Genomic DNA, 21,913 nt, shown 5'->3' with positions numbered 1-21,913 from the left:
ATAAAGGCAAAAATCGATGGTAGAAAACTGTCCAGAAAGTGGGAAGTTTAAATTACGCAAAAAAGGGGGCAAAAATCGATTCTTCCTGCCAACCGCTTCAAACGTGGCAACTGAACGAGAGAGACAGAGAAAAAGAGAGGAAGAAGTGGTAAGCAAAAAAGGTTAGCAAGGGATCAAACATATCCTACCCCGTGACTAGTGGGTGCGAATGTATAGTGCATGGATGTGTGTGTGTGTGCTTGTGTGTACATTTAAATCGTACAAAGGAGAATTCTTGTACATCTGCGAAACAAGTGCCAAATGTTGATGGAACTGTTTTTAAACGTAATCAGCGAAAGATCAACAACCTCCTGCTCAAAGTGGCTGCCATTAAAGTGTGATGCTAATGATTAAAACATTAGTTGCAATCGATTTTAAGAGCGTGCCAGCATCCAACAGATCCATCTGTCGTAGTGTACTGGTCGCCTAGTGTGTAGTGCAGTGCGGAACCTACAAGCATCAAGATGAACCCTGACCGGAACAGCCGGAAGTATCGCTCCGGAAACAATCTGTACAGCGACGATGAGCTGGAATTATCGTCGGTAAGTTTGATGCAGGAAACGAAAACAGTAGTGAAATATGCCAATATAGAGGGACGGAAGAAACAATTTGCACCTCCACTGTTTGCACCTCGAAACGTGGGAAGAGAGGTGAGGTGGATAGGGTGGTGAGTGGAACGCAACGGCACATGAAAACAATAATCATCCCCTCCGCGGGAAATCGTTCCGTTTCCGACTGTCTCTCTGTGATGATGTCATGCCGTTTTTTTTTAGTACTCATCACCACGGGACACCGATTAGTATGCGTTGGGTGTGTGTTTCCAATGGGGACGAAAAAACGTGCTGCTAAGACAAATGTAATTAACATTCTCATTTAGACTGGCTTGTCTGAGGTGGGAATGCATGATTTCTTGACCGTGTACTTTCGTTCGATATATGGTGGCGATAAGTGACACGACACCGCGAGAACGCGAACTGTTTCGAAACGTATAACTTCACGGCGATTACGGCGCTTTCAATTGGTAGGAATTGGTTCAATAAATTCTTAAAAAAAAAGATATTTAAGTGGGATGCTAGCTTAAGAATGATTTGTAGTGTCTACCTTATTGTTAGCTTTACCCAAACTTCATGATTGACCCCAGTTTTTTCACATTGGCGGACATTAAAACTTACAAATGATTTAACCGATGTGAACTAAGTTGCGTAACTTCCACGCATTTTTTCTCTCATCGCACATCTACAAAAATTGATTCTGCGTTGTTTGCTTTTATGTCTAATTTTGCACCACAAAACTAGATTGTTTTTTTTTTAGCGAGAACAGCAATGCTACGAAGGTTGATAGAATATTCATTGGAGATTAAGACAATAATGTCGATTTCGTTCTAGCACCTACAGTTCCTCGTTTGGTCGAACGAGTTACGCAATGTTGGGCCGGAATACGTCAAAATAAGCCTATTTATTACATCTTTATCATTCATTTAGATATATCTTAAGGAAGAATCATACAAATCGTCTATATCGGGGACATTCGAGAGTACTATTCCCTTTATGATATGATATTCCTTATTAATCCGAATGAATAACTCTGAATTAGCGATGGGAGAATCTGATTCAGGTTAATCAATCTGAATGGATCTTCGAACTGAATGGACTTCTATCTGAATCTATACTCCGAACATTAATAAATCCTCAGATATTTATGAATCCTCACGAGTAGTGAATTTAGTATTTTTTTTCTTTTTGTATTCTTGTTGAAAGAAGATTTTTTATACAGATGAAATAAGTAGTAACACTTTAAATAAACAGAACATTTTTAAAACGTTTAATGTTGGATTTTATATATATTTACATCCAATTATATAAAGTATTTTGCTTTTTTGTAATATTTATAGTTTCTAAAACTGAGAATTAACGCGTTAAGCTTAACGATGAAGGCAACGAAAAGTGGCATGTACAGATTATAAACCAAAATAGTTACTAGGTAAAACATCAACGCCACCGAATTCTAGCAGTGCTTATTCATAATTCATCTACATAACAATTCGTATTTCAGGAACAGAAATAATAAAAATTATTTCTAAATCGCGTTTTCGAATGTAAGTTGGGAGTGGAAATCTTTAGGAATTAATTGGATTCATGTGGATTCATGAATCTTTGAGGATTAATAAATCTCTTGAGAGTCTACTTCTGACTTGAAGGACTCCCCACTGACTCTTCTCAAAAGATTCAACATTAAGCACAACACTACTCTAAATCTCCGTGAGTCTAAGCTTTAAGAACCCGCAAACATTGTTGAGTGCTTCTAGAGATAGATTCATGAACCCACAAAGATTGATGAATAGCCATAGAATATTGATTTAACGCAGTTTTAATGATTTTAGACATTCGGATATTTGACGTACAAATAGGTGAGCGCACTGTCGAAGTCGTCCAAAATTTCACCTGTCTTGGGTCAAAAGTCAGCCCCAATAACCATAGATGTTGAGATATGCGCCAGGGTGCTGGCTGGCATCCGGTCTCTCTACACTCTGAGGAAACTTCTCCACTCAAAACATTTGTCGCGACGTACGATGCTGGGACTAAATGTAACTTATATAGTTCCAGTACTCGCATACGCCTCTAAGACATGGGCTTTGTCCAAAACTGACCAAACCCTCTTAGTCGCGTTCGAGTGGAAGATGCTCAGAAGGATTTATCAGAAGGCCCCGTATTTGAGGAAGGACAGTAGAGGAGTCACTACCTTGACGAGCTCTAAGAGTTGTACGGCGAACTGTCGTTCACCGGATTAGACTCACCAGTGGTGTATTAGACGCACCATTTCCTAGGGCCCGATTTGTAAATATGTAGCTAAAAGAAACGAAAATAGAACTTTAAGACTATGAAACTAAAGTCTTATAAGCATATTTGAAATTGCATAAATTCTGCTGCATAATTTTGATTTATTTATCAAATTTATGTAAAAAAGGCCAATTAGGTTATGGCAGGAAGACATAAACTGGATACTAAAAGAAAGGGTGCGTGTTCTAAATAAAATGTCCCACAGTGGAATTAAAAAGATTGGTTCACTTAATACATGCTCACTCACATAATCCGACGAGGACTAGTGCGTTGCTTATAACCATTCGGGGAGTGGTACACTACTAAAAGATTAAAAATGGCGTCTACTTTATTTCTTCTTTTACTCACCCGTGTGGATTTATTTTGTCACCACAAGCGGCACAACCACAACCGACCCTTGCCAAACCCTGGTGTGGGAGGAAATATTTCCAGATTAAAATGATGAAATGCTCAATTCTGACACTTTCTGTTGCATTCTCGACAAAATCCGCCTGCTCCCGATGACGATCTCTTTTAATAACTGTAACATTGCGCCGCATCCGACCACACACTTCCCCTGTGCCGGTTCCAGCTTTTTATGCTGCTTATCTATGCCTACTTTGTTCGAGATGATGAATTGAAGATGTTCACCCTTGGGTTCATACTTCTCGCCACACTGCTTTGTGTGCGCCAGCTCCATCCAAGTAGTCTCGAAAGTCTTCAACGTGGCTGAATACCATTTCTGCGTTTGTTTGTACGCCTTAGCGCGCCCATCTCGCTGTATCCCATCCACCACAACTTCACTCTATGCCTGTACAGGCAGACGGAGCAAAACCTCAGTGACCCGATAGCAGACCCTTGCTCCTGCAGATCCTTTTAGCGGCGCTGTGGTTTTTTTTTAGTTGGTTCCCTTCGGAAGCATCCTTTATTTACAAAGCTGCTTGTTAGTTCCGGTTATTCCTGCCTGCGCGTTTCTTCCCACACTACGTTGCTGTGTCTCGATCGTTTTTCATCATGCGCTCTCCATTATCAACGAGCGGTGGAAATGACGCGCCGGTTCACGTGACATGCGACCGCCAACAGCACCGACGACAAATTTCTCCACACTTGACGCTCACGTGGCCTACAGAACCATTATCGTTCATTCCGTGCAGCGTTCGTCTCAAGCCCCATTCAGTGTGGGCTGTGTGTTTGGTGCTGTGTGTCACCATAAGCCGGTAGCATAGCAGCAGTGTATGATTTACATTGTTGTGGTTGCCGCCAACAGTATCAGGGCGCGAGCCCGGTCTTGAACAAACCCGCAACGGAACGGAAGGGAGTAAAAGAAATCGATAGCTTACGAAATGCTTATCCCTCCCCCTTCCTATTGGGTGGCATTGCTTCCGGGCCGAAATGGAATAGGTGCAAAGTGTAGGACTGCGATGGTGACACGATTCTTGGAAAAGCAACGGTGTCCTCCTGGTGTGACGGTGAGAGTAGGAAACCCGGGGCAAAAATTCACTTCAGACCAACGCTTTACAATTGGTCCGAGTGGAAAAATGGGCTCAAAAAACGAACGACCATAAAGTCACCCTACTGCTCCACCATCACCGCACCAGGCACTAGTCGTCTAGGTCGAAACACAACAGGCACTTCACTTAAGCAGGCGAGCCAGCGGGATGGAAGACAACATTCGTGGTGTAATCAAAACCGGGTACCACTTATCCTTTTACCCCGTTGGGGCTCTTTTCTTCGGCCCATACAACCAAACGAAAACATCGCCCATTTAGCAAGTAGCTTCTTGGGGAAACAAAGACCATGCGGTGCAGCACGATGCACTTCTTCATTGCAGCTGGGAGAGTGTTGTGATGATCTTTTTTTAATGGATGTTCCATGAGATAGCATACACAAAAGTCGTCCGCACTCATGTGAGCAGGGGGTTTTGCTTTTCCTTTGCCGATTATAAAACGACACCTGTAGGACCTGGGCAAACGGGAGCATCCCACTACTAAGCATTAGTTGATTGAAAGTGTACCGGCGAGGAAAAGAACACGCAATCACATGTCACGTTTAGGTTTTTTGTTTTTTTGTTTTTTGTACCCTACCATACGGCTATACAGGGCCTTCCATGTCCTTATGTTTGGGGTAAATTATTTGTTGGAGAATAATTAAACAGCACATATATACAACTGAAGAACAAAAGTTAATAAAAGCCTCTATAAACCAATTCAACTAATTAATAAGTTAACATGGTTGTGCAAATTGCAAACATTGGGGAGTTTTGTGTCAGTCTTAAGATTACGTAATAAATTAATTCAATTCTTAAGTAGGAAGTCGTACACGGTGGATATAATTTAGATCGTAATATGTATTATTTCCCTCAAAGGGCATCCGTGTGGTTTGATCGAGAAGGTTTGATCTTTTATGTGCAACGTTTATCACAGTTCAATATAAAACGTATGTTGCTTCACAATAACTTATTTTAAATTACTCTGACTCACTCTCATCAATTATCTTTTATCAATTGTTAAGGGGGTGTTAAGGGAGTCGGGGCGGCCCGGTGGCATGATGGTAGCGGCGCCGGTCTTCACACGAACGAACTGGACCAAAATCCCATCCGGGCCAATCCCTCGTAGCAAGGACTGACTATCCGGCTACGTGGTAAAATAAGTCGATAACGAAAAAAAACTGTTAAGGGAGTTTGGGGAAAATCAAGTCATTTTTATGGTATTTTTAAAAGATGAAGTGTCTCATTTATGCCTCATTTATGTATTATTGAAGAGTAGAATTAAAAAAAGTGGTGGGGAAAAACACAAAAAGTCGCCATTCTAATGTGTCTTTCTTTAGAGCGGTTTAGAACGAGCATCGTTTATCAATTTCGCAGCTGGGTTTAGCGTTTATAGCTGGGTTGGACTCTTGGACTTTATTGAAAATAAAATCCTTACATCAAGAATAAGGAATAGGACGTTTCTAATTGTTAATATGGCTAGCACACGTTATGGTGCATATAAATTAATCTATGCTGCAAGAGGCTTTATGTGTAAAAGTCTCGAAATGACTTGCCAGCTCTTTGCATTTGGACAATCGCCAATTTTTGGACAAACGACCAAAGCAATTTTTTGAGATAGTTTACGTCTTTTAAGCATTTTGATTTCAGCCTACGTCCGGAATCATAATATAGTACTGGCATTTGCATTTTGTCGGTGTATTGATTAGAATTTATTACAAGATATTCGAGAGATTTTATTTTACAGCATTCGATTTCTTCTACATGTTAAATTAATCCAGTGGCGGATCTAACGGCGCCTACTCCGCCGCTTAGGGCCTCGCCGTGTGACGGGCCCCAAAATAAACTGTTTAGTAGGAAAAACTGTATGAATGGACCTAGAAATGGGCCAGAAAAGCGTCGCTTTAACCCTCTCCGTATGCTAAAGGGGCCCCGAAGTATATCACCCGCCCGTTCAACAGTTATGAAATAAGTCCAGGGCAGCCCGTTAAGGTTGTTATCGGGCAGCCCGTTAAGGTTGTTATCGGGCAGCCCGTTAAGGTTGTTATCGGGCAGCCCGTTAAGGTTGTTATCGGGCAGCCCGTTAAGGTTGTTATCGGGCAGCCCGTTAAGGTTGTTATCGGTCAGCCCGTTAAGGTTGTTATCGGTCAGCCCGTTAAGGTTGTTATCGGGCAACCCGTTAAGGTTGGTATCGGGCAGCCCGTTAAGGTTGGTATCGGGCAGCCCGTTAAGGTTGGTATCGGGCAGCCCGTTAAGGTTGGTATCGGGCAGCCCGTTAAGAATATCTGTCCTTAAACTAACTAATCCATAGTCTTAGGTTAATTCATTTTTAAACACTGAATCCACGATCTCACGTAACTCTTTCAGCTGATAGCACGTGTTCTGCATTGCACTGCCGCTGTACTGTGTACTAAATCTTGAATCACCATCAGTGATGTGTTTTGCATACATTTAGGCTGATTTGTACTCACCATACACCACAGGTTTTCACCACGTGTTTGATGTACAGGATAGATTTGTATGACAGATAGGACGAAAACCCTCCATAAATTACGGCTCTGCGGTATGAAATCAATTCCTAAATACGTTTCCCCTTCTGTTTACAGTCACAGGTGCTGGAAAAAGTAAAGCCGGATCGCGTCACTTCCACCAAACCGGACGAAGATCGCCGTCGCCGCACGATTATCGTGGAGAAGAAGAACGGTTCGTACGGTTTTACGTTACAAAGTTACGGCATACACTACAAAAAGGAACAGGAGGTCGAAGTGATCACGTACGTGGATTACGTCGAGTACGATGGTCCGGCGTACCGGGCCGGGATGCGCGAAGGCGACGTCATCCTCTCGATCAACGGTTACGATATGGAGAAGGCCGAACACAAGGATCTGGTCAACTTTATCAAAAACTGTGATAATAGAATGCGCATGGTGGTGCTGTTCGAGGACTGCTGCCGGAAGGTACGATTGGCAAATCATCGATTCCGGCAGGGTACTGGCCGAGTTCTAAACGCATACCCTTCTCGCTACATTCTTCCACAGGTGGAGTTACACTTGAAGTACATCCAGCTGCAGGATCTGCTCAAAAGCAAGATGGCCGATTTGGAAAGGATTTGCTTGCGGGAGCGCGAACTCTTGGAGGGTAAGTGGAAAACGCACAGCTTACCAGCGAGAAAGAAGGCGAACGCTGCGACGGGGGATGATATTGATCCCGGCTCGACGACGGACGTGGAATCAAGCTCTGGGCCATCGTTTTGCCGTCCGGCAGCCTCGACCGAGGACGTGAAGAAGTTACTCCGACAGAAAACGTACATTGTACCACCACCGGCACAATTTATGCTGGCTTATCATGTAAGTTGGGATTTCAGAGTGCGATAATCCTATGAATTTGTTCGATAAAAATGGTTTTCTTCCTTGTCCACAGTGCCTGGATAGTAACTATCGTTACGTGATCCATCCTTCCTCTCAAGCTGCTGGTACGTGCGATAGTGCCAGCGGTCCCGAATACTCACCCTGTGCTCAACCGAACAACCCAACAGCGGCCAAACTTTGCAAGGACCATCAGCATATGATGCGTGGCTCCTCGTTAGACAGTAGCTCACTCGGTGCGGGTGTTGGCTGCAAGCAGCAACAGCAGCAGCAAGCCTCCGCCTCGCCAACGAAAAGTCTTCACAATTACGACACCAAAGCAACCAAATCGTCGTCATCCGGTACGTCCCGGCGCAGTGGTCACCTGCACGGGCACTCGTGCAATCCTTGCATGGGACACTTTCTGCGCAGTAGTAGTAGCAGCAGCGACAAAAACCGATCCGGCGAGAAAGATAACACCAGCCTGGATGCGTACGATCTGGCGAGCCCGTGCTGTGATCCACAGTGTGTTCCATCGCGTCGCAAATCGAAACACCATAAAGATCACCACCACAAGCACAAACACCGTGACAGGGAGGGGAAGGAACACGGTGGGAAGGATCGTATTCCGAGGCCAAAGTCACAACCACACATTTCACCACAGCTGCAACAGCAGCAGCATCAACAGCAGCCTCATCACTCACAATCAAGCTATCTATACCGTCACAAAGATAAGCACGTAAGTTTCGATGGATTGGTGTCAGCGGCGTAGGTGTGTTGCAGGCGTCACTAGAGGCCGTTCTGCAGTTCGATCGTGCGAATGTTAACCGTAAAAGGTTGCTTTTAGTTACGTGCCCTCGTTAACTCCTCTGTTTTGCCTTATTTTGATCGTACTGTTTCGTAGTCCTTACCATCTTGATTGAACCATTGTTGTACGTTGTAGAAACTGTATGTTGTCTAGTGCGCTAGAAATAGTAAGAATCTTTTCTCGCTTTCTATCTTACCCATTGCCTCCCATCCATACCCACTGCCCGCGCCATTTGCCATTACAGGATCATCACCATTCGAAAGTGTATGACCTAAACGCTAGTCTCGCGAGCCATTGTAGTCTGCACTCGTGCACCTCGAGCGAGTTTAACCCTGCGGCGGAGAACTCGCCCGCATCGTATAGCACATCCATCAGCACTGACACGCTCTACTGGGAGCCGCACAGCGAATCGACCACGGTGTCCGCTTCCGGATCGATCCACAAGAAGCCACCGGCCGGTGGTAGTGGCAACAGCGCCACCACTACCAGTGGCGCACTCGTCCCGATCGGTGCCCGACCACCACACACACATCAGCACCATTACTACATACAGAAGTACGTCCATCCGCAACACCATCCCGCAGCCGGGCAGCAGCAGGCACAGCAACAGCAGCAGCAGCAGCTTGCCATATTTCCACCACCACCAGCATTGCCTGCCGTCCACAAGCCCAAATCTTGGGACAATCTCGCGATGAAGGGTTACGGTGGGTACGGGTACGGGTACGGTTATCTCGAGGTCGGAGGCGGTACTGTTGGTGCGGCCCTGTCCAAAACGAACCTACCGACGGCGACACGCACCCAAACGACCATCACCATCCAGCACCGGAACTCGATACCGAAGAAGAACGGCTACGAACGGTACTCGGCGTTTGTCGACGTGGAAAACTATGCGCCACCACCGACACAGTTCCTGCAGGAGACCACCACCACGACCACCACGATCACTACGAAATCGACCGAGAATCTGCTCGGTCCGTACAACCGTTCCGATTCCAGTCTGTCCTGCGAGTGTCTCGAGACGGCACCGTTGACCGGTGGTGGTGGTGCCGGAACATCCGGTGGCATGGTGGAACACGTGCACGACAAATCCGGCTACTATTCCAGCCTTAGTGGTGCGGCAAGTTCCGGTGGCAGTGGTGGTGCCGGTAAGAAGTCAAACCCCAACTTAACCGAAATAGCTCGCCTTTAAGGTGTGTTGCAGTCTCAGCATAGCGATCAGTAGCGAGTTTTGTTTGCGTGCTTGGAACACATTCCAAAAATTACAGTCGCTAGGTAGCACACGAAGGACACTCAGGCTGAGGGTAGATGTTGTAACGTTTTGTAACGTTTAATTATGCCCAGTCAGCTAACAAAAGACAGATCCGCTTTCAAGTGATACATTATTAGTTAAACAGCGTGCGCTATCGTTTAATTGTTTGCATATTCTACTATCACAAACAGGCTTCCGATTAACGCATGGAAAACATGCTTGTGTACACTATCGTTTATCCACTTCAAAGTTCCGTACTAGTGCGCTAGCTCATCCGGAAGGCAAAGTAACGATTTCCGTGTTCAGGAAGTTTAGCGTTAGAGGAGCGATGTTCGCTAATAGTCGACTGCGGTTTGGGCCAACGCATGAATGAAACTGTGTTAAGCGCTATTAGATGGTGTGCGGTAGTGAACACTTTAAACCATAGTAGAATCAGTTTTGCTCAGTACTCTTCCGTAGGTTAGGACAGTGGAGGATGGTAAGGATCGTGGGGAATGATCGGTAAGATCGAAAAAAGACCTCAGGAAAAGAGGAACGCTGGAAATGGGAATAGGCGTGCGTGCCCTGCACGGTCTGCAGGAGAGAGTTTGATTAAAAGAAAGGACCGAATGAAAACGAATGAACTATCGGGACGCAGGTAAGACGTACGAGGGTGGATTATTATTATAGATAATACATAAATCTTGCAGAGCTAACGATTTCATCAAAACTTCAACGAAAAAGCATTTCTTTACCGTGCATGTGTGACTCCATTCAAACTCCGAAACCAGATCCAATACGGAATGCAATACGAGGGTTTTGTTTATTAACAGAAGTACTTTAACGAGATTACCTTTTGCGTTGGTTGGCGATAAATTACTATTTCGATTGGTACTATGCGCCGTTCCGGATCGGTTCTAGATCGTCCGGTAAATAGTCCTTTCGTACGAAATATATAAACACTATAACGCGCGAACTGACCACCGCCATGGCGGCGCTTTGCCCGTCTACTATACTTGATCATGCGGCGCGCGTATGGCGATCGTTTATCGTTGTTTAATAGGTTTGTATAGCTAATAAGAATATACTTCCGCGTAAGGCTAGTTGTTTTTAGTGTAAGATAATTGCTTTCGATTACTGGAAAAACATCCATCTCTCTACCTCAGAACAGTTTCGATTGCTCTTGTTCTCCTCTTTTAACGATCTTTTTTATATTTTGGAAGCGCGCGAGGGAAGCGAATAAAATTCTTTAACTAAGTTTTCCTTGTTTTGTTTTATAATATGTATTGGAGTTTTCGTTTCGTTTGCATTAATTCGTTAGTAGATAAATGGTGAAAAACTTGGTGTTTTTTTTTAGATTTACCGTTCCATAAATTTTGTATGGTAGATTAATTTCAATCGCAAGGCAAGAGAGAATGGGAGCTTCGAATTCTTCGTTCGTTTTGTTCCTACACTACAAACTACTACCGCGCATCGTAGTCTAAACGTCTAAAACACTCTATCGCTGAAGGTAATAAATTAACGAGTGAATCAAATGCGATACTATTCCGATTTAGTAATACATCTCTACTATTCTACCACCGTTTGTCTTACGCTAAAACGCTTATTCACTTTCGCGCGTGGCCTCACTCGAATCTACCGTTGGAAGCGAACGATACACGAGCGAATATGTTCGTGTGGCGTTGATATTGGTCCAGTTATAGAATTGGTGTTTTTACGAATAATTTATGAGCAATGTAACAATTCCCCTAATAGTGGGATGATCCTTGTTTGTAACCGCTTTTTTTGCGTTGCTTCCTCTTCTTCATGTTGTCGAAACAATCGCACGAGTATTATTAAATTTCTACGTCTACTCATATTTTAGACCGATCTTGTCGTCATCCTAGCAATCACATCTTGCTCTTAAGGCTTGTTTCTACGGAGAATGTAAATCCATTGCTTACTACGATGTAACGTACGATTCGCCTTCAATTCGCATAGAGGGCATAGGGTACCGATCACAGATGACGATCGTAATACGCACAACAGACTTCTATCCCTTTTTTGTTTTCGTTATCTCCGAAGAATCTCCCCAACTGGTAGCATATTGTAAGAAAAACGCCAACATTATACTATTGTAATTTCCATCTGGTCACCATCACCGCTATAGCTCGCGGCAAGAAATGATTGCACAGCCAGGTTGATACCGCCATTGGGTTTATCGCCGTTCTGAGACTGTGAACGGATTTGTTACAATATATACGCATGCAGGCACACGACGCACGATATAAATAAATGAGATGTGTGGAAAAACAAATGCAAACTTCCAACGGTTTCGCCCTCCGCGGTTCATACACAGCAAAACAGTAACCCGCACAGATACTCGATGACGCACGAGAACGGCGAACCGTACCTTCGTCATTCGAAGTGAATCCGGTTCCAGCGTTCCTGATTGTGCAGGAAGCGTGTCGAGTCGCGACCGTTACTATCGTCGAGGAAATTGTTTGGCGTGCTGGTAACGATCTTGCAGTGATACTTCTTCGAAAACTTCGACAGCACGTATTTGCGGAAGTTTAGCTTTGGCTTAATGGAGCGCAGATTGAACCGCTTCCGTTGGAACTTTGGTTTGCGAACCGAGGAGATCGATTCGTTGCTGGGCGAGGGTGAGCAGCTACCGGCAATAAGGTTGCAGAGCGACGGTGAACCAGCACTAGCCCCATCACCGGACGATAGACCACGATCGTCACCGAAATGCAGCTCTCGACGGACGGATTGGTTGGTGAGGTTGCGCCGCGGCGCTTGGGAGTTATCGAATCCGAAGCTGGACCAGGCCGACGTACCGGAAGCATCGATACCACCTGCGGTGATACCGCCATTTGTCTGTGCGGCCGTAATACGGTTCACGTTCCGAAGGGCCGTTTTCAGCAAGGGAGAAGGTTTAGTTAGCTGGATGATGTTTTTGCTACCGGCATTAGGAGGACCACCCGCATACTGTCGGCTGCTGCCCGTGGTAAGCTCGTCGAAAAAATCGCTCAACCCGGGTGAACACGGCACGCACTGAATGCTCGGATCGTTGGCCAGCTTTCGCACCAGGCTGTTTTCCTGTTCGATTGCTTGCCACTTCATTAGGCACTCCCGGCTGTGGCTGTTCATGATATGCTTCGGCAGGGCGGAGATGTAGTAGAACAGGGCACCGCAGTACGGGCAGATGTTGCTCTCGCAAAAGCGTATGCTTGCGTCCGGCGAGCGGACAATCTTCTCCAGGTCGCGCTCGTGGTTTTTCAGCAGATGATGCTTCAGCGTAAACTCGAACAGGTACTCGTCGGCACAAAACGGGCAGTGCAGGTACTTCGAGGTGGTGAGCAGAATCTTTACAATATTCTTCACCAATAGATTCAGATCGCTTTTGTGGCAGCTGCTATTGCTGCTGCTGATGCCACCGTTGCCAGAATCCATTGTTTTTGTTGGGCGCCGTTCAGTTATCCCCACGCGTTTCCAGCTGTTTCGACCGACTGACCGACCGATTTACAGCACCCCAGCACGCTGTTGGTCCACTTCCGTTGCACTGCTTCTTCCTATCCCGCTGTTACGCATGGAACTCGCGCGTGCAGAGGAGGGAAGGCCAAGGCAAACGATAAATATCGGTCAACTTCGTGCTCCTACTTTACGCCCGGACGAATAGAAAGTGGTGTAACGAAAGCAACTCTCACGACCTCACACATTTGTCCGTTTGCTGTCGATCGATCAACGTATTGTGTGATGCGCTGCGGTGATGCCCGAATGCAGGTAACCGAAGTGCAACGGCATGGAACGGGCGCACGGTAGCGCGAGAGCAGGATGGAACGATAGAGAGAAAAGAAAAGCGCCAAAAGCGGTTATAACCATGGATGTGCGGGAATTACATAAAACGTGTGTCCTTTGCTAAACATTTCAACCACAATCAATAACAAGAGACTTACCATCTAGCGAAAACCCCAGCGTTAAATCACCGTTTTGCGGAAAACATAAACCAAATTGTACAAAATCGCCACCAAAAGTTAAAACCACCGAACTACACTGATACTACTAACGAACACTTGTGTGTTTGGTGTTTCTCCTTTTACTCCGATTTCCTGATTCGATGGTACAGAAAACTAAAGCCTCTCCCTCATTAACTTTCTTTACGGTGCCAAAATTGTACAAAAGGTGCTCTAAATGTTACTGATTTCACCTTAAAACACACATTTTTGCAGAGTTTGTGAGATGCTGATACACTTTTTGCACCTCTGCATTTTTTTTTGTTTTTTGCTAAACAGCCATATTGATTTCAATAAAGCTGCTGTCATTGTGCGTTTAAAGCGATGGGACCAGTACTTACGATACAGGGTGACTCAATAGCCGTTGCCACTCGGGTTGGATTTGATGAAATGCGGATTAATCAAATGCAATTGCGTTACATTAAATCATTCGAAAAGCTCTTTGGCTTTGTTTATGCAAGTTTAAAGTACATAAATCCTATCTTACTATCATTTGTAATTGGCCGTGGTAATCGACGGAAAGCAGGGTGCAACTAGGCGGAGAACTATTCAACAATGTTTTTCTGATTAATCAATTAGAAAACTACTTTTTAGTACAGTTTCACATTAAAAATAAGTAACCATTCAAATAAATTTACATGTTATTGTAAAAAGCAGGATTTCCCCATGTCAAATAGTAAATTAACATCAATATCAAGCGTTTAGTTACAAGATAGAAAAAAATGAAATAAATCCGCCCTGCTGCGTAACTAACTAGAAAACATAAATAAGTACGCAAATTTCCGCTCCCATTCTTCACTCCTGTGTTTATTTCTTTTCAAATGACCTGCACGCACGGTACCGATGCACATGGTTCCGCCGTCGACAAAGTAAGCTAGATTTTTTCGCCTACCGGGAGACTCGACACGTTTTCACTTATCACGCTAGTTACACACCGTATTACGCTTTTTTGCTTGATTAATGTTCGATTTAGTACTTCCTTCAGTACTTCAGTAGCACAACAATGCCGTCTTTGCGCGATGCACTAGCCGCACTAGGACTACTCAAACGTATGCTCGTAGTATGAAGAATCAAACACTTGTAGACGCACAAAACCGTCCTCACCGCCTGTCGCGAAACTTTTGCCATCCGGATGGAATGCCATGCTGTTGATTGGACCGAAGTGGCCCTTGACGCGTGCAAACTCCTCCTCGTACACGAGATGGAAGAACCGGGAGTCGAACTTGCCTGCCTGCGTTGATGTCGTGGTTACTTCCATCGCATCCTGTCCACCGCCCAAAGCTACATGTTCGAACAGCGGGCTAATGCAGGCCGAATTAACCGGTCGCTCAGTTTTGAACGTTTTCAAGCACATCAGCGAATCCGAATCGAACAGCTTCGCCGAACAATCCTTCGACGATGACACGAACATGGTACCATCGCTACACATCTGCATATCCGTGATGCTGGCGGTGTGATCGTTTACCGAGTTCAGTTCCTTCACCGCGCGCAAATCCCAGATGCGTAGCGAGCCATTCTCGTGCCCCGTGATCACCGTTTCGTCCAGTGCGCCCCACAGCATGGAGGTGATCTTGCTTTGCTGTTCGTTCATCGTCAGCTTCAATACTGGGTCGGCACTGCTGATGCTTGCGTCGATGTTTCGCACGTCAATCACGAATAGCTCGCACGGATGGTTCATCGCACGATCCGTCGAGTAAGACGCCTGATTGCCCGAGAAGCTAAAGTTACACGTACGTACGGACGAATTGCACGGAATCTTGCCAAGGGCTGTGCCGGTTTCGACGTCCCACAAGCTAAAATTGCACAATGGTACAATGTAAGTTCTTCCGTATTGTTACGTTGTTTGCTACGCTCTCGTTGCGAAGATACCCACAATGTGTTCATGTCACCAGCGCCGGTAATCAACCGGGTCGTCGTCCAATCCACGTCGACACACCAGACGGCTCCGATGTGTCCATTGAACGTACCGAGACGTTCGCCGTTCAGTGAGTACCATACGCACGGTTTGCTATCCTTCGCTGAAGAGAATATCAAGTCACCTTCACGGTTGTATTTGATCTGCGTGATTGCACGCTGATGTCCTTGTAGCATCAACGGTTTCTGGAAGTAAAACAGGAAAAGACGGTCTTAAAACGCTCTGTTTGTGCACTGTTGCCCTTTTCTCATCGGCTAGCTTGCGTTTTGTGAGGTTAGAATCTCTTCTACCAGATGGAACCATTGTTTTGAAACGGTTTCGAACCCAAATATCCATTGAACTTTACTGCACACACATTCGGAAAACGTTTCCAACGTACCATTTTGCTTAGACACGTCCTTTATTCAATGAAAAATGGAATAAATCGAGGACGGCGAGGTGTTCGACAAAATGCGAATAGCTAGAAAGACTTTTGCTGGCACTTCTGCTGTCAAACGCCGAAAGCTGCGTGCTGTCATCAATGTCACCGACCGTATGCGGCCCATGCAGCATAACACGGAATAAAATGCGTATTCCAGCTAAGTCAATCTACATTATTGGCCAATTTTTTATGTTTTATTAGGAAAAGGATTATTATTCTTCAAACCCATACAACATTTTTCGAATAAGAAACAATAGTATGCTACAGTGACAATTCGTGACGTCAATATGCTTTGCTGCGTGGGCATCTGGATCGATCGCAATGTTTTGGGACAGAAGGACGTCAAAACAAGCAAAGATTTGCAAAAAAAAAAAACCAAAAAACAGCAGAAAGCAACAATTGCATTAGTGCGCTTGAAAGACTGTGAGCGTGTGAAGAGCTCTAGTATTATTAGAAGTGTACCAAAATCCGGCCCCATTCTATACTCGATGTTCCGAATCTGCTGGCTGTGTTTTGTATCGCATTGATTGTTTCAGTACAATATCGTATGTCGGTGTACGCGAGCAATGAATAGAAAATCGGAATTCGTACCTAGGGTGTATCGATTTTCAGCCAAACAAACATGGTGACAGATTGTGCTGGTACTGTGAAAGCAACATGAGACTATGCAAACTCTTCGTTCCTTGGCTGTGATTGCTAGTTACGATTAAATAATTCATGCTCATTCGATTAGTGCTATCTTCAAAGCAGCTGAAACAAACTCAGAATTCATTCCATCTGTGTATCTGCTACAAGTGCGACGCTGTGCAAAAGTGCACCATCAAACCAAATGGTGTTAAAAAATGTTCGAAAAGCTGCTTACGACTGTACAGCGTTCGGCGTACGTTTCCAGCGTGAAATTGCATAATGCGAACGGCGTAGAAAAGGATAAGTGCGGCCCTTAGTTTTAGAGGGAAACCTGTACAAAACGCAACAACAACGCTTCGAGTGGAGAATGCTAAAGGTCAACTTCGCTGCTATGTTCTGCCGTTGTCATTGTTACTGTAATAGTATTAGCTGCACCGCCCGAGACGATAGTAGCAGCAGAGGTTTTTAATACTATCGATAATGCAGCAGTACAATCAGCGGTAATCTTGTGAGATGTGTTTTCGCTTTTGCGTCATAAGCTGCGAAATTGAATAAGTCAAAGCTTCCAGCTGAGAAGAGCTGTCCTGTGCCCTCCCTGGAGGAGGCAAATGTAGACGCGTTGCGGTGTTGTTTAATGCTGTGCTTGAAAGTGTCTGTTGATGTAGTGTGGAATAGTGTTACCGTAATAGGCTGGATGTGCTGGGTGCAGTACCAAGTAACACTCCACTCAGGAGAGCACAGGACCGGTGTGGCAAAAAAAGGCCATCGTATACTGTTTCGAGCGTGCGAGCCGTTAAACACGTTCCTAGAGAAAAGTCATGTGCAGCACCTTACCGTGTAATCTGTGTACATTCGGAGCGATACAGTACAAAATCTAGTAATCTTGCAAAATAGTAAAACTAATTTCCCACACACGTACAGTAGTACCCCTTAAAACCTTCCAGCGACCTGAATAGGTTTGTTCTTTTATCTGTTTTGCTTGGGAGACGGCACAACTCGCGTTAAGAAGGATGGGCGGTTCGGTTAGTCAAGTGTTCCGATCCGGCAGCGCACTGCTTTCGAACCGCGATGGACACAAAGTGTCGGAAACGACGGTAGAAAAGGTGAATACAATCTTCGACGCACTCAGGGCAAATCCAAAGATATCGATTCAACGGTTAGAGCCACTATTGCTGCAAATACCGAAGGTTCGTATGGGTTTATACAAGTCAGCCTTTAATGTTTAAGCTTTCTTTGGGCATTAGCATTTAGATAGAAACGTAGTAAAATGGCATGATGGTATACTAACTACAAGGTGCATCATTTTATTCGTAACATCAAAAATATCAACATGTATTACTCGTGTTCGCAAACATTAACAAGGCAACAGAACTACGATTTGTATACAAATAATGGGTGCTGTGGCACCGAGTCGTAACATCATTAGCAAAATTGAAATCACCCGGCAAATGAAGGCATAGTGCTCCGAAACCCTTCGAACGTGCGTCAATTCCGCGTATCGAAACGATCTTTTGCATCTGCGGCTTTCCTTCTCATTCGCTCCCGGAAGATCCAATGGATTTGCGGTACACGGTTGCGGTAAATTCCAGTCTGACCCTAGGGGGCGACTCAGCAGAAAACAACAGGAACGGAACGGGACGGGAGAATTAGTATGACGCACGCATCAATAACTAATTCTCGTGCATTCATTATCAATCGATGAATACGAATCACTTCCGCAGGGAACAGTTCCCTTGGCTGCATACATTTAATTTACAATGAGATAAAACTGGGACGTTCAGAAACTATTTGAGCGGGCAATAATTAGTCATAGTACAAAACTTAAAAGATCTGGTACGATCGTACGCTTCTTTTAACGAATGTATTGGGTGATCAAGGGAACTTGTTTCAAATAGTTTTTTTTAATTTTTTTTCTTCTTTCACAGTACGAAAACATTCTTGCGATACACGATGAAACAGGATACAATTTGCTACAGAAAAGCGTAGGACTTAATCATGTAGAATTAGCTAGGTGGTTACTTCAAAGACATCGTCCGGATGTAAACCGAAGCTCGTGTTCATTACCATTACATATAGCCTGTTTGAAAGGGTAAGAGCAATTGATTTTATATGCAGTACGGCTAATTCTAGCTAATTCTTTAATTCGTTTCCCTTTTCTTACTAGTTATGAAGAATGTGTTGAACTGCTACTTAAACACGGTGCGAGAATAGATACCGAAGCTAGGATGTGCTTTCCCGGTGCACATTCGCACAATTGCGAAGAAAGTGGGAAATACAAAAGTAAGTTGGAAGTTATCACCCGTCATAAGTGTGTAAGTTGGCAATTAAATTTCTTTGTTTACTAATTTACAGATCAAGGTGACGATGTAGGTGTTTGTGAGCGTCCCAACACTAAACTACAGAACGCCGTATGCTATGCAATCGATGGTGATCAAATCAACGTACTGAACATTCTGGCACAGAAGATGGAAGAACCATGGATGCCATTCCGGGTGCGAAAGCCACTGTTGCACATTGCCTGCGAACGTGGTGCCTGGAAGTGTGTGCAGCATCTCGTGCAGACACGCTCGGACGAAATCAATCTGATCAAAGACGAGTACTACCCGATTCACCAAGCAGTGCTGCACGATGGACGGTTTCTGGAATTGCTCATACAGCACGGTGCCATCACGACAGTGCGTACGTGCACTCAACAAATGACACTGCTGCATGTTGGTACGTATAAGATCTTTCCTGAATATTTATTGAATAGTATTTTGCATATAAATAACATTTTTATGTACCGCTTTAGTGATACTGGCGGCCAGGAAATCAGCGGAAGACACCTTAAACACAATCCGCATACTGCTGGAGCGTGGATGCAAAGAACTTATCAATAGTCCCGATTCATTGGGCAATACACCGTTGCACGCAATCATCGTACGGTATGCGCTAGAGGAAGCTAGGTAAGTTTAAACGGAAGCAAGTGTGTATTCTAAACAATGTGCTTCAACATACAGTACAACGCGCTGAAATCCTTGAAAAAAATTATGTAATTTCATGATTTTGTCTCATATTTAATTGGAGAAGGAATGCATTTTGTTCGCTTTAAATCGTTAATCCCACGATTCTTTTAAAGAATGTAAAAAAAACGACAGAAATTTGTTTAAGATTTCGACAATAATGTGTTTAATGTCCATATATCCTCCTTTCCACACAATTCTTCTCAAATATGGTGAAATATGTCCCCGATCCAATTGATTGTTAGAACATGTAAAGAACAATATTTTATCCTTTGTTAGTGTAAAGAAATACCATAAATTTAATGTCAATGATAAAACAGCCAGAACAGGGTTACCGAGAAAGGAATATACTCCCGCCACCCTAGCTAAAAATCCTTTAGTATCTACTAGATATTGGAAAAAAACGTTTCAATTTAGCGTTGTTTGGCGTTTCTTGGACTGCGGGCAGATGAAAGTTATGATTATCGAATTGTTGAGGCATAGAGAATTGTATTACAGAGGCATTGAGAATTATATGGCAAATGGCAAATGATGCATTATGTTCCTTCTATTATTTCAGATATGGGTACGACAAATGGAACAAATGGGACGTACTGCATCTGGTGCGTTTTCTGCTTCAGAACGGTGCTAAGAGTTCAATCAATCAAACAGGTAACAGTGCATTGGCCTGCGTCTTTCGCCACATTCGAGACTGGGAGGTATGCTACGAGTTGTTAAACATGCTTATCAAAGAAGGAGGTATGTTAAATAATACCCAAAGCCCATGATTTTGCGTGGCGGTATTTGAAAAGAAAACGTTTGCCTCTTCGCTTTAGGAGATCCCAACATTGTCGGCCGCGATGGCTCCGTTCCTATAATGGTTTGTTTGGTGCCACTCATCAACAAGGATCCGTTACATCATTTCACACATTCAATGAAGGTACGGTGGTACATTGTTTGCTTTCCAATTTACTACAAATAAGCTAACCGTTTGTTCCGTCTTGTGTTTCGATAGGTTTGCTATTTGAACTGTATTCGAATATTGTTACAAAACGGTGCCAACCCGAACTGCTCCTACCGTTCCAACCTAACACCGTTGCATGTGCTCATCTTTACCGTCTCAGAGAACTTTACGCTTAACTGTGATATTCAGAAGCGCGCCAATTTTGATTTCATCAAAAACATTCTCCTGTTGCTGTTGCAGTACGGACTCGACTGCAACATCACCTCCCAGCACATTCTCCAGTCCGTGATCGATATGATCGTTAATGTGCGCACCTGTCCGGATATTTTATGCGTGTACGAGCTGTTACTGTTGCTGATCCAGTACGGGACCGATCCGAACGTTTCGCTCAGCAACAAACTAATGACGAACGGTGCGAGTAGCAGCAATTCTTCGATTATTTTCGTAAACGATTTCATCAACTTTGGCGGTGGCATTCGGGGTGCACCGACTGGTGCTGACACTTCCGCATCTGGGAGTACGGGCGGTGCAAGCGGTGTTGTCAACGGCGTTGGTGGCCCTGGAGGTGGAGTGGCTGGCAGCGGCGCAGGAGCCAATGCTTCCTCGGTAGCAAACGGACCGGGCGGTCCAGGATCGGGCACAGGCCCGTCCAATGGGAACGAAAATCTGCGCAGTTCGTTCCGCAATAATGCGCGTAATTATTTGCTGTTCTATTACATTATGCTGATCACGCGCAAGGAATTTATACTGCTCGATCGTGAACAAACGTACCAGCGCATAATCTATCTGTTCTACTACTCGATGAAGCACGAACCTTTGTTTAACTGTTTGAAAACGTTGCACAATTTGCTCATCGCACAGGTACCGCATCGTTCGATCGACAATCTGCGCCACCTGATCATTACGCTGTACAAAAAACCACGCAGCCTGAAGCAGCTGTGCCGCGTGTGCATCTACAACAGTTTGGACAAGAAGCTGGCACCGAGCATAAACCGGTTAAATTTGCCCGGTCCGTTGAAGGAGTACGTGATGAATTTCGATAAGTAGAAGCCGAAGGGTGGTCCGGAAAGCAAGCAGAAAGCAAGTGCAACCACGATAGTGCGCGCTTTATTTCTCGAGATGATCTCTTTCATATTAGGTGCTGCGATAGGTAGTTGGGGTTTGTTTTTGTGTTTGTGTTTGTTATGTGCCACCGAGATGATGGAGAAGAATGAACGTATTACAGGAGAAGAAATACTAAATGATGGTTTACGCTAGTGTAAGAGTATCGAGCACTTTATCAGCTGAGC

The 21,913-nt window shown here is 44.5% G+C and overlaps 4 protein-coding genes across 5 annotated transcripts; 2 read left to right on the top strand and 2 right to left on the bottom strand.

Annotated features, from left to right (window-relative positions):
- The first annotated feature begins 503 nt into the window (after positions 1 to 503).
- LOC128713625 (uncharacterized) lies at positions 504 to 9,682 on the top strand. Its single transcript, XM_053808487.1, has 5 exons — positions 504 to 581; positions 6,948 to 7,298; positions 7,380 to 7,688; positions 7,762 to 8,424; positions 8,738 to 9,682. The coding sequence occupies exons 1-5, from the start codon at positions 504 to 506 to the stop codon at positions 9,680 to 9,682; spliced, it is 2,346 nt and encodes a 781-aa protein (XP_053664462.1).
- Positions 9,683 to 12,118: 2,436 nt separating this feature from the next.
- On the bottom strand, positions 12,119 to 13,156 carry LOC128715067 (uncharacterized). The gene has a single exon (XM_053809949.1). The coding sequence runs from the start codon at positions 13,154 to 13,156 to the stop codon at positions 12,119 to 12,121; it is 1,038 nt and encodes a 345-aa protein (XP_053665924.1).
- A 1,599-nt stretch (positions 13,157 to 14,755) lies between these two features.
- LOC128712768 (eukaryotic translation initiation factor 3 subunit I) lies at positions 14,756 to 17,531 on the bottom strand. The gene is made up of 3 exons (XM_053807642.1): positions 17,514 to 17,531; positions 15,590 to 15,816; positions 14,756 to 15,509 (listed from the first exon to the last, which is right to left on the bottom strand). The coding sequence occupies exons 1-3, from the start codon at positions 17,529 to 17,531 to the stop codon at positions 14,756 to 14,758; spliced, it is 999 nt and encodes a 332-aa protein (XP_053663617.1).
- A 158-nt stretch (positions 17,532 to 17,689) lies between these two features.
- Positions 17,690 to 21,671, top strand: LOC128711561 (ankyrin-3). Of its 2 annotated transcripts, none has more exons than XM_053806442.1 (9): positions 17,690 to 17,866; positions 18,605 to 18,768; positions 18,844 to 18,959; positions 19,032 to 19,394; positions 19,471 to 19,624; positions 20,241 to 20,419; positions 20,500 to 20,600; positions 20,676 to 21,042; positions 21,268 to 21,671. In XM_053806442.1, exons 1-9 carry the CDS (start codon positions 17,690 to 17,692, stop codon positions 21,669 to 21,671), a joined length of 2,025 nt encoding a protein of 674 aa, XP_053662417.1. The 2 variants fall into 2 exon arrangements, with proteins under 2 accessions (XP_053662417.1, XP_053662416.1); XM_053806441.1 differs by having other exon boundaries at positions 20,497 to 20,600.
- Positions 21,672 to 21,913: the final 242 nt, after the last annotated feature.

The sequence above is a fragment of the Anopheles marshallii genome, chromosome 3 (assembly GCF_943734725.1).
Source record: "Anopheles marshallii chromosome 3, idAnoMarsDA_429_01, whole genome shotgun sequence".
Classification (NCBI taxonomy): Eukaryota; Metazoa; Arthropoda; class Insecta; order Diptera; family Culicidae; genus Anopheles; species Anopheles marshallii.
The sequence above is the reverse complement of the archived record's forward strand: the minus strand, read 5'-3'. Positions and strand labels throughout refer to the sequence as shown.

What these genes read in the sequence shown, in the direction of transcription:
- LOC128712768 (XM_053807642.1), bottom strand. An exon ending in GCTGGTGACATGAACACATT is followed by an intron (nt 15,510 to 15,589) that starts GTGGGTATCTTC and finishes GTGCAATTTTAG; the next exon opens with CTTGTGGGACGTCGAAACCG.
- LOC128713625 (XM_053808487.1), top strand. Translation starts at nt 504, where the DNA reads ATGAACCCTGACCGGAACAGCCGGAAGTATCGCTCCGGAAACAATCTG. An exon ending in ATGAGCTGGAATTATCGTCG is followed by an intron (nt 582 to 6,947) that starts GTAAGTTTGATG and finishes TTCTGTTTACAG; the next exon opens with TCACAGGTGCTGGAAAAAGT. An exon ending in ACCGTCACAAAGATAAGCAC is followed by an intron (nt 8,425 to 8,737) that starts GTAAGTTTCGAT and finishes TTGCCATTACAG; the next exon opens with GATCATCACCATTCGAAAGT.
- LOC128715067 (XM_053809949.1), bottom strand. Translation starts at nt 13,156, where the DNA reads ATGGATTCTGGCAACGGTGGCATCAGCAGCAGCAATAGCAGCTGCCAC.
- LOC128711561 (XM_053806441.1), top strand. Translation starts at nt 17,690, where the DNA reads ATGGGCGGTTCGGTTAGTCAAGTGTTCCGATCCGGCAGCGCACTGCTT. An exon ending in TATTGCTGCAAATACCGAAG is followed by an intron (nt 17,867 to 18,604) that starts GTTCGTATGGGT and finishes CTTCTTTCACAG; the next exon opens with TACGAAAACATTCTTGCGAT. An exon ending in ACTAATGACGAACGGTGCGA is followed by an intron (nt 21,043 to 21,267) that starts GTAGCAGCAATT and finishes GATCGGGCACAG; the next exon opens with GCCCGTCCAATGGGAACGAA.